The 12,500-nt window shown below is 49.0% G+C and overlaps 1 protein-coding gene across 2 annotated transcripts in view; it reads left to right on the forward strand.

The window, feature by feature from the left end:
* Nucleotides 1-12,500, forward strand: part of LOC118400675 (inaD-like protein) — a 309,349-nt gene that overhangs the window by 268,952 nt on the left and 27,897 nt on the right. For both annotated transcript variants that reach the window (XM_052475280.1, XM_052475281.1), the window contains 3 exons: nucleotides 3,954-4,092; nucleotides 4,409-4,515; nucleotides 4,903-4,986. In XM_052475280.1, the coding sequence (XP_052331240.1) occupies nucleotides 3,954-4,092; nucleotides 4,409-4,515; nucleotides 4,903-4,986 (330 nt within the window). The remainder of the gene's footprint in view (nucleotides 1-3,953; nucleotides 4,093-4,408; nucleotides 4,516-4,902; nucleotides 4,987-12,500) is intronic.

The following is a 12,500-nucleotide window of genomic DNA, read 5'->3' on the forward strand; positions in this document are numbered from 1 at the left end:
GCTCCTGTAACACTGGACTGGCCTGAGGCTGCAGGGGAAACTCACTGCTCTAGACTGTGATGTCCACTCTGTCTCCCAGCTCCTGTAACACTGGACTGGCCTGAGGCTGCAGGGGAAACTCACTGCTCTGGACTGTGATGTCCACTCTGTCTCCCAGCTCCTGTAACACTGGACTGGCCTGAGGCTGCAGGGGAAACTCACTGCTCTGGACTGTGATGTCCACTCTGTCTCCCAGCTCCTGTAACACTGGACTGGCCTGAGGCTGCAGGGGAAACTCACTGCTCTGGACTGTGATGTCCACTCTGTCTCCCAGCTCCTGTAACACTGGACTGGCCTGAGGCTGCAGGGGAAACTCACTGCTCTGGACTGTGATGTCCACTCTGTCTCCCAGCTCCTGTAACACTGGACTGGCCTGAGGCTGCAGGGTAAACTCACTGCTCTGGACTGTGATGTCCACTCTGTCTCCCAGCTCCTGTAACACTGGACTGGCCTGAGGCTGCAGGGGAAACTCACTGCTCTGGACTGTGATGTCCACTCTGTCTCCCAGCTCCTGTAACACTGGACTGGCCTGAGGCTGCAGGGGAAACTCACTGCTCTGGACTGTGATGTCCACTCTGTCTCCCAGCTCCTGTAACACTGGACTGGCCTGAGGCTGCAGGGGAAACTCGATGCTCTAGACTGTGATGTCCACTCTGTCTCCCAGCTCCTGTAACACTGGACTGGCCTGAGGCTGCAGGGGAAACTCACTGCTCTGGACTGTGATGTCCACTCTGTCTCCCAGCTCCTGTAACACTGGACTGGCCTGAGGCTGCAGGGGAAACTCGATGCTCTAGACTGTGATGTCCACTCTGTCTCCCAGCTCCTGTAACACTGGACTGGCCTGAGGCTGCAGGGAAACTCACTGCTCTGGACTGTGATGTCCACTCTGTCTCCCAGCTCCTGTAACACTGGACTGGCCTGAGGCTGCAGGGGAAACTCACTGCTCTGGACTGTGATGTCCACTCTGTCTCCCAGCTCCTGTAACACTGGACTGGCCTGAGGCTGCAGGGGAAACTCGATGCTCTAGACTGTGATGTCCACTCTGTCTCCCAGCTCCTGTAACACTGGACTGGCCTGAGGCTGCAGGGGAAACTCACTGCTCTGGACTGTGATGTCCACTCTGTCTCCCAGCTCCTGTAACACTGGACTGGCCTGAGGCTGCAGGGGAAACTCACTGCTCTGGACTGTGATGTCCACTCTGTCTCCCAGCTCCTGTAACACTGGACTGGCCTGAGGCTGCAGGGGAAACTCACTGCTCTGGACTGTGATGTCCACTCTGTCTCCCAGCTCCTGTAACACTGGACTGGCCTGAGGCTGCAGGGGAAACTCACTGCTCTAGACTGTGATGTCCACTCTGTCTCCCAGCTCCTGTAACACTGGACTGGCCTGAGGCTGCAGGGGAAACTCACTGCTCTGGACTGTGATGTCCACTCTGTCTCCCAGCTCCTGTAACACTGGACTGGCCTGAGGCTGCAGGGGAAACTCACTGCTCTGGACTGTGATGTCCACTCTGTCTCCCAGCTCCTGTAACACTGGACTGGCCTGAGGCTGCAGGGGAAACTCACTGCTCTGGACTGTGATGTCCACTCTGTCTCCCAGCTCCTGTAACACTGGACTGGCCTGAGGCTGCAGGGGAAACTCACTGCTCTGGACTGTGATGTCCACTCTGTCTCCCAGCTCCTGTAACACTGGACTGGCCTGAGGCTGCAGGGGAAACTCACTGCTCTGGACTGTGATGTCCACTCTGTCTCCCAGCTCCTGTAACACTGGACTGGCCTGAGGCTGCAGGGGAAACTCACTGCTCTGGACTGTGATGTCCACTCTGTCTCCCAGCTCCTGTAACACTGGACTGGCCTGAGGCTGCAGGGGAAACTCACTGCTCTGGACTGTGATGTCCACTCTGTCTCCCAGCTCCTGTAACACTGGACTGGCCTGAGGCTGCAGGGGAAACTCACTGCTCTGGACTGTGATGTCCACTCTGTCTCCCAGCTCCTGTAACACTGGACTGGCCTGAGGCTGCAGGGGAAACTCACTGCTCTGGACTGTGATGTCCACTCTGTCTCCCAGCTCCTGTAACACTGGACTGGCCTGAGGCTGCAGGGGAAACTCACTGCTCTGGACTGTGATGTCCACTCTGTCTCCCAGCTCCTGTAACACTGGACTGGCCTGAGGCTGCAGGGGAAACTCACTGCTCTGGACTGTGATGTCCACTCTGTCTCCCAGCTCCTGTAACACTGGACTGGCCTGAGGCTGCAGGGGAAACTCACTGCTCTGGACTGTGATGTCCACTCTGTCTCCCAGCTCCTGTAACACTGGACTGGCCTGAGGCTGCAGGGGAAACTCACTGCTCTGGACTGTGATGTCCACTCTGTCTCCCAACTCCTGTAACACTGGACTGGCCTGAGGCTGCAGGGGAAACTCACTGCTCTGGACTGTGATGTCCACTCTGTCTCCCAGCTCCTGTAACACTGGACTGGCCTGAGGCTGCAGGGGAAACTCACTGCTCTGGACTGTGATGTCCACTCTGTCTCCCAGCTCCTGTAACACTGGACTGGCCTGAGGCTGCAGGGGAAACTCGATGCTCTAGACTGTGATGTCCACTCTGTCTCCCAGCTCCTGTAACACTGGACTGGCCTGAGGCTGCAGGGGAAACTCTCTGCTCTGGACTGTGATGTCCACTCTGTCTCCCAGCTCCTGTAACACTGGACTGGCCTGAGGCTGCAGGGGAAACTCACTGCTCTGGACTGTGATGTCCACTCTGTCTCCCAGCTCCTGTAACACTGGACTGGCCTGAGGCTACAGGGGAAACTCACTGCTCTGGACTGTGATGTCCACTCTGTCTCCCAGCTCCTGTAACACTGGACTGGCCTGAGGCTGCAGGGGAAACTCACTGCTCTGGACTGTGATGTCCACTCTGTCTCCCAGCTCCTGTAACACTGGACTGGCCTGAGGCTGCAGGGGAAACTCACTGCTCTGGACTGTGATGTCCACTCTGTCTCCCAGCTCCTGTAACACTGGACTGGCCTGAGGCTGCAGGGGAAACTCACTGCTCTGGACTGTGATGTCCACTCTGTCTCCCAGCTCCTGTAACACTGGACTGGCCTGAGGCTGCAGGGGAAACTCACTGCTCTAGACTGTGATGTCCACTCTGTCTCCCATTCCATTTACCAGAATGGTGCCATTGGCGAGGACATTCTCACCTTTATTTTTAAGGTGAGGCTGCAAGTTCTACAAACAAAATATAATGTAGCACTCTGGTACCCTGCAAACCATTAACCCCATTTTGTATTCTACATGAGTCAAATGTAATGGAGTCCATTGTCCATGTTGTGAATGGCTGCTGTTCATACAAGGATTTGTACATTGCTAGACATGGCCACCTTGTCGACCTGATAGCCAGCGAGCGAGACAAGTGGATGCACAAACATTGTTGTGTAAGGGGAAGCTGGTGTGATGTTGATGATGATGTGTTTTCCTGTGTGTCAAATACACCAGATATTGTTGCTGTCGGGGGGGAGGGCCTCATTTTGGAAGTGGGCTTCTCATTGGACGGCTACATGGACAAGGCCTTTGCAGAGAAGCTGCTTCAGGACCAGCCCCTCGTGGCATGCTGGGACATCCTCGGGTTTAGGTGCAAGCTGGTGGTGCTGATATTTGGCAGTCTCGGCCACGTTCACAGGCTTGCAGTGCGTGGCCTCCAGATTGAGGGCCTGACAAAAATTATGTCAAAGCAATTGCATAGGTACTGCTCTGTTTCAGCTGTCATGGGCAGCCTAGCTGATTGGAGAAGAAGGTGCTTTCTTTACCTTTGAGTGGCATGCATACAGCGACCTTTAAAATGGTTGCATCCTTTTTTTGTCAATTTGATTGGTGGATTCAAATTAAGTATTTAAAATGTGTGTGTGTGTGCGCAGACTGCGAACCTGTCCAAAACCTGTCAGCTCTCCTGTAAGCTGCCTGTGGTGAGCTCTGTGAAAGGGGAGCTGGTGCCCCCTCCTGCCTCTATCCTACCTTCCTCCTGCAGCAGCCCAGACTTTGAGTACTGCAGCAAAGGTATGGAGCCACACTCACAACCAGCAGGCCATTTACAGGGCTACATTAGGGACCCTAAGAGTACAAGGTATTTTCAACATCTTGTGCTCACTGGGGAAGAACTGACTGTTTTACTCAACTGTCTTATTTTATCTATTCAATTCTTTGTGCAGAAAGTTGTGAATCAAATCAAATGTTATTGGTCACGTACACGTGTTTAGCAGATGTTATTGCAAGTGTAGAGAAATGTATATTATTCATTATAAAGCGGACAGCCAACAACATAAAGACTTGAGGTTTGATAACAAAATCTCTCTCCTCCCTCTCTATGCTGTAGACACAGCCACGTGCCCTATCGTTCCAGGCCAGGAGATAATCATAGAGATCTCCAAGGGTCGCTCTGGCCTGGGTCTCAGCATTGTAGGGGGAAAAGACACCCAGCTGGTAAGACTGCTAGCCTTGCTCAGGGGCTACCATGTTGACCATGACAGGTTACGTGAATTTGTCTCCGTCTCAGCCAGAGATGAGAGCCACAGCTACACTGCATAGTAGCATAGTAGTGGTGGTTTTAGTGTAATATAATAATATAATATATGCCATTTAGCTGACGCTTTTATCCAAAGCGACTTACAGTCATGTGTGCATACATTCTACATATGGGTGGTCCCGGGAATCGAACCCACTACCCTGGCGTTACAAGCGCCATGCTCTACCAACTGAGCCACAGAAGGACCACCAGTGTAATGAGGATGTCTCATTAAAGTAAGACAAAAAGTCAACAGCCTCTCTCGCTCTCTTTCTCTCTCGCTCTCTTTCTCTCGATCTCTCAAGGATGCCATAGTGATCCATGAGGTATATGAGGAGGGGGTGGCGGCACGTGATGGACGACTCTGGGCTGGAGATCAGATCCTGGAGGTTAGTCTCTCTCTTATCTCTCTCTTATCTCTCTCTTTATCTCTCTCCCTCTGTTTGTCTCTCTCTCTCTCAGTGTATGCTGGGAGTGTTTTGTATTTGAGAGGCCTTGTGGAGGGCTCTGTCCTCACTTATTTTCTTGGTCTTTTTTTCAATTTGTATTTTCTATGGTGGAGGGTTAACGCACTGTTAGTTAACGCACTGGCACCTACTGTTTTCGTTCAAAGTTAGGGAGGAAGAGGACAGAGTTTTAGTTGCCTGGTGATTGAATGGTGTGGTGTGCGCGATGCCTTCGCAGCCTAGCGTGGAGGAGACGCTGTGGTTACAGCATGGATTCAGGTGTGTTCCTGAGAATGGAGTTACGGTGGAGGAGGTTCTGCTCGTGGTCGGCGAGAACAGGTGGGAGCTGAATTTATACATTCCGCATCCAGAATTAACAAAGCTGTGGTTGTGTTCATGAAAAGGCTGATTGCTAGGTGGCTCCCATTTTGGCTGTAGTGTTTCCAAGCGCCTGAATGAGAGCGCGTTCTTTGGAGGCTACGCTAATGCAAGGAGATTGGAATGACAAGTGGACTACACGTCTCGAATGTTCAGAAAGTTAAGCTTACGTAGCAAGAATCTTATTGACTAAAATGATTAAAATGATACAGTACTGCTGAAGTAGGCTAGCTGGCAGTGGCTGCGTTGTTGACTTTGTAGGCTAGCTGGCAGTGGCTGCGTTGTTGACACTACACTAATCAAGTCGTTCCGTTGAGTGTAATAGTTTCTACAGTGCTGCTATTCGGGGGCTAGCTGGCTAGCTGGATAGCTAGCAGTGTTGATTACGTTACGTTGCGTTAAAATAACGACAATAGCTGGCTAGCTAACCTAGAAAATCGCTCTAGACTACACAATTATCTTAGATACAAAGACGGCTATGTAGCTAGCTATGTAGCTAGCTACGATCAAACAAATCAAACCGTTGTGCTGTAATGAAATGAAATGAAATGTGATACTACCTGTACCGTAACACCCTGTATATAGCCTCCACATTGACTCTGTACCGTAACACCCTGTATATAGCCTCCACATTGACTCTGTACCGTAACACCCTGTATATATCCTCCACATTGACTCTGTACCGTAACACCCTGTATATAGCCTCCACATTGACTCTGTGCCGTAACACCCTGTATATAGCCTCCACATTGACTCTGTACCATAACACCCTGTATATATCCTCCACATTGACTATGTACCGTAACACCCTGTATATATCCTCCACATTGACTCTGTACCGGTACCCACTGTATATATCCTCCACATTGACTCTGTACCATAACACCCTGTATATAGCCTCCACATTGACTCTGTACCGTAACACCCTGTATATATCCTCCACATTGACTCTGTACCGGTACCCACTGTATATAGCCTCCACATTGACTCTGTACCGTAACACCCTGTATATAGCCTCCACATTGACTCTGTACCATAACACCCTGTATATATCCTCCACATTGACTCTGTACCGTAACACCCTGTATATATCCTCCACATTGACTCTGTACCGTAACACCCTGTATATATCCTCCACATTGACTCTGTACCGGTACCCACTGTATATAGCCTCCACATTGACTCTGTACCGTAACACCCTGTATATAGCCTCCACATTGACTCTGTACCATAACACCCTGTATATATCCTCCACATTGACTCTGTACCGTAACACCCTGTATATATCCTCCACGTTGACTCTGTACCGTAACACCCTGTATATAGCCTCCACATTGCCTCTGTACCGTAACACCCTGTATATATCCTCCACATTGACTCTGTACCGTAACACCCTGTATATATCCTCCACATTGACTCTGTACCATAACACCCTGTATATATCCTCCACATTGACTCTGTACCGTAACACCCTGTATATATCCTCCACATTGACTCTGTACCGTAACACCCTGTATATAGCCTCCACATTGCCTCTGTACCGTAACACCCTGTATATATCCTCCACATTGACTCTGTACCGTAACACCCTGTATATATCCTCCACATTGACTCTGTACCATAACACCCTGTATATAGCCTCCACATTGCCTCTGTACCGTAACACCCTGTATATATCCTCCACATTGACTCTGTACCGTAACACCCTGTATATATCCTCCACATTGACTCTGTACCGTAACACCCTGTATATATCCTCCACATTGACTCTGTACCATAACACCCTGTATATAGCCTCCACATTGACTCTGTACCGTAACACCCTGTATATATCCTCACATTGACTCTGTACCGGTACCCACTGTATATAGCCTCCACATTGACTCTGTACCGTAACACCCTGTATATAGCCTCCACATTGACTCTGTACCATAACACCCTGTATATATCCTCCACATTGACTCTGTACCGTAACACCCTGTATATATCCTCCACATTGGCTCTGTACCGTAACACCCTGTATATATCCTCCACATTGACTCTGTACCGTAACACCCTGTATATATCCTCCACATTGACTCTGTACCATAACACCCTGTATATAGCCTCCACATTGACTCTGTACCGTAACACCCTGTATATATCCTCCACATTGACTCTGTACCGTAACACCCTGTATATATCCTCCACATTGACTCTGTACCGTAACACCCTGTATATATCCTCCACATTGACTCCGTACCGTAACACCCTGTATATATCCTTCACGTTGACTCTGTACCATAACACCCTGTATATAGCCTCCACATTGACTCTGTACCGTAACACCCTGTATATATCCTCCACATTGACTCTGTACCGGTACCCACTGTATATAGCCTCCACATTGACTCTGTACCGTAACACCCTGTATATATCCTCCACATTGACTCTGTACCGTAACACCCTGTATGTATCCTCCACATTGGCTCTGTACCGTAACACCCTGTATATATCCTCCACATTGACTCTGTACCATAACACCCTGTATATAGCCTCCACATTGACTCTGTCCCGTAACACCCTTTATATAGCCTCCACATTGACTCTGTACCATAACACCATGTATATAGCCTCCACATTGACTCTATACCGTAACACCCTGTATATAGCCTCCACATTGACTCTGTACCGTAACACCCTGTATATAGCCTCCACATTGACTCTGTTCCGTAACACCCTGTATATAGCCTCCACATTGACTCTGTACCGTAACACCCTGTATATAGCCTCCACATTGACTCTGTACCGTAACACCCTGTATATAGCCTCCACATTGACTCTGTACCGTAACACCCTGTATATAGCCTCCACATTGACTCTGTACCGTAACACCCTGTATATAGCCTCCACATTGACTCTGTACCGTAACACCCTGTATATAGCCTCCACATTGACTCTGTACCGTAACACCCTGTATATAGCCTCCACATTGACTCTGTACCGTAACACCCTGTATATAGCCCCACTATTTTTATTTACTGCTGCTCTTTTATTATTGCTTACTCTTCTCTTACTTTTTTATTTATTTTTTAGGTATTTACTTAAAACTGCTTTGTTGGTTAAGGGATTGTAAGTAAGCATTTCACTGCAAGGTGAACCTGTTCCATGTGACAAATAAGATTTGATTTGATTAGGGGGTGTTAAGGGACATCATTAATCAGTTTGAACAAACCGATGTTTGGAGAACTAGACATTATACATGGGTGAAGGTCTTTGGGGCTAGTGGGTGAGTGCAACCCGACTCGATCGCTTTTACATGTCCAGGAATCAGAGCAATAGGCTGTTGGGCGCTTCCATTCTCCCGGTGGGGTTTTCAGATTACCACGTAAGCATGGCTCGGCTGTCTATTTCACCAGGTCCTCCCAGGCATCCTATTAGAAGTTTAATGCAAAGCTCTTACAAGATGCCACCTTTTGCTCAGATTTCAGGACTTTTTGTTAAAGATGGGGGCAGCGAAGAGAGGAGTATGAGTCTCTGAGTCAATAGTGGGATGTGGGAAAAGTACAAATTCGTATTTTCTGTCAACAGTATACAGTTCTCTCATCCTCAGAGGCTATGAGAGTATTGGGGGAACTCGAGCATAGTATGAGTGAGGTGGAGGTAGAACTGGTGGGGCAAGGCAACGTAGGCCTCCAGGCTAAATTAGCTGAATTATGTAGGAACCTGGGCAGTTTATTCCAGGTTAAAGCAAAGGGAGCACTTGTAAGAGCTAGGTTCTCCATGCTCAAGGAGATGGATGCTCCCAGCTCCTACTTCTTTGGTTTGGAAAGACAGAGCGGTGAAGCCAAGGGTATGCATTGTCTACGGCTGTCTGATGGGCGGGTGACCTCTGTGGTGGGGGAGATGCTGACTGTGGAGATTTAACCTGAGTTGTATAAGGCAGAACTGTGTGATCCTATGTGTGCTCAGGTTTTGTTTGCAGAACTCCCTAAGCTCTCTCTGGCACAGAGGGAGGAAATGGACATTTCTGTCATGAGAATTATGTTCTCAATGTTCATAAGGTTAGCCTAGTGGTTAGAGCGTTGGACTAGTAGCCGGAAGGTTGCAAGTTCAAATCCCTGAGCTGACAAGGTACAAATCTGTCGTTCTGCCCCTGAACAGGCAGTTAACCCACTGTTCCTAGGCCGTCATTGAAAATAAGAATTTGTTCTTAACTGACTTGCCCAGTTAAATAAAGGTAAATAATAAATAATTAAACTACTTGGTCTGCAACCCAGGATTTGTAAGATACTGGTTGAAATGAAACCGATAGAGGCCCAGCTAAATACTCCAAATGTTTATTCACGGTCGCACTGGTTCCTTGTACAAAAGCAATACTAGCTCCTTACACATTTCATACGCACATACATACACATGAACAGTAGGTATCCTACGCACATATTGTATCAATACCCAGCCGACAAAGATGAGGGACCATGAGAAGCACTCCCTGTCCTCCCTCAAGATTAGGGAGTACTCACTGCCCTCTCCCAAATCTCTCAGAGGCCCCTAGCAAGGTCGGCACCGAATTTTGCTCAGATAGTCTGTGTTTAAGATACTATAAAGTTATATTATACAGATATATTGTTTTACCCTAATTCTGACTAAAACTACACACATCATTTATTACAATTGTACTGACTAAAACTACACACATTTACATTTACATTTAATAATTGTATGATCCTAATCAATTTCATACAATTATATGGTTTCAGGGTGGAATATTCAAATCATTCATTTAAACATATAAATTCAATCAACAATTTCCCTGTTGTCCCATGAACTGGCAGAGGCCGTAACTCCGATGTCCCCCGGCCCTGAACCGGGGGTTGATGGACTCCCAGTTGAGTTTTATAAAATTTCTGGGGAATAATTGGACTGGACTTCCTTTGCCTGAGTGCGTCGGGGTAGGAGAATTGCCGATGAGGTGTCGTCGGGCAGTTCTGACTCTCCTGCCCAGAAAGGGAACTTGTGTGAACTTAAGAACTGGAGGCCTGTGGCATATCTCTGTGCGGACTACAAGATATTTGCTAAGGTCTTCGCTAATAGATTGAAGTCCCATCTGGACTCTGTAGAGCAGACATCTGGACTCTATAGAACAGGCATTTGGACTCTATAGAGCAGACATCTGGACTCTATAGAGCAGACATCTGGACTCTATAGAGCAGACATCTGGACTCTATAGAGCAGACATCTGGACTCTATAGAGCAGACATCTGGACTCTATAGACCAGACATCTGGACTCTATAGAGGAGACATCTGGACTCTATAAGAGCAGACATCTGGACTCTATAGAGCAGACATCTGGACTCTATAGAGCAGGCATCTGGACTCTATAGAGCAGGCATCTGGACTCTATAGAGCAGGCATCTGGACTCTATAGAGCAGGCATCTGGACTCTACAGAGCAGACATCTGGACACTACAGAGCAGACATCTGGACTCTATAGAGCAGACATCTGGACTCTACAGAGCAGACATCTGGACTCTATAGACAAGACATCTGGACTCTATAGACCAGACATATTGTGTACTGGGATGCTCAATCACAGACAACTTGTTCTTAATCAGGGTCATGTTGGAGAGTTTCTAATGTGAACTTTGGACTGGTCTCTTTAAATCAAGAGAGGGCTTTTGATAGAGTGGACCATGAGTATCTGTTTAATGTGATGTTTTTGGCCTGTGTGAAGGTGTTGTATGCTGGAGCGTCATGTATGGTCAAGGTGGGAGGGGGGCTCAGTAGGCCAGTCTGGGTGAGGCATTAGACAAGGATGCCATTGAGACTTTTTTGGGCTTGCTACACAGTAGACTGCAGGGAGTGTGCTGGACAGGCATGGGTGTGTTGACAGGCATAGCAGTGTCAGTGTATGCAGATGACATTTCTGTGATGGTCAGGATATGCAGGCACCAGAGACCAGTCTGAAGGTGTACGAGGACGCTTCGTCAGCTAAGGTGAACTGGGAACTGGGACAAAAGCGAACCTCTGTTATGTGGGACATGGGGGGATAGCACCCCCCCCCCCCTCTGCTTCCAGGGGGTTTGCAGTGGGGTTGTGAAGGGCTTAAAGTGTTGGGGGTGTACCTGGGCCCGGAGAGGTGGGTCAGGAAGAACTGGGAGGGGCTGTCACAGGCAGTGGTGTCAAGACTGGCCAGGTGGCGGTGGCTCCTGTCCCAAGTGTCATGTAGAGGGAGGGTGCTGATAATCAACAACCTGCGGTGCTGAGAGCCTGACAGCTGCTAAGGCCCACACGAGAAGGGGGTGTGGAGCTTGGGCTGTGGCAGGAGCCTATCTTCCACAACTCAGCCATCCCTTTGAGATCGGTTCAGTCGGCCACCCTGCAAAAGCGACTGATGGCATCGGGTTTACTAAGGCTGGGTGACCTGCGGCTGCTGGTGGAGGAGTGGTGTAAAACCCCGGAATTCCTGGCACAATAAACAGGACTAGCATCTCTTAGGCTGCTGGAGAGATTCCTGGGGGAAGTCCAGGAGGCACTGTCTGAGCCGGTAAGGGGGGTTGTTAGAGCGGCTGAAGGGGGAGGGTCCACTGCAGGTGATGGCAGAGACTGGGGACTGGCAAGTGGGTTTGGAAGACTGGTTAGATTTGAACACTCCAAGTTTTTTTTTTGGGGGGGGGGGTGTAAAGCCCTCTACAACCTCTGCATTAAGGTGAGGAACATTAGGAGCCTAACAGGAGTGAAGGCACATCAGTGGCAGGGGGTACGTGGGGTGGAGAGTATGGTGGGTTTTAGATGGAGGGGGCTCTACAAACCCCCAGTACCAAAGAGGTCAGGGGACCCCAGGGGAGGGTTCTACATGGAGCCCTGGCCACTAACAGCTGGTTGGCACGGGTCGACCCGGGAGTCGGACAGGGGTGTCCTTTCTGTGTCATGAGTGGAACTGTGATTCATGTGTTTTCTGTGTGTTCAAGTTAATGTCATTAATGTTTATGTTGGAATGTGTGTGTGAGATGTTGGGGGAGAGGTTTACTGTCGGGATGTTTATAGTGGGGTCCCAGTATTCCAATAAGGAAAAGGCCTAATGTGTGTTGTTGAATGT

Source organism: Oncorhynchus keta, chromosome 22 (assembly GCF_023373465.1).
Source record: "Oncorhynchus keta strain PuntledgeMale-10-30-2019 chromosome 22, Oket_V2, whole genome shotgun sequence".
NCBI lineage: Eukaryota > Metazoa > Chordata > Actinopteri > Salmoniformes > Salmonidae > Oncorhynchus > Oncorhynchus keta.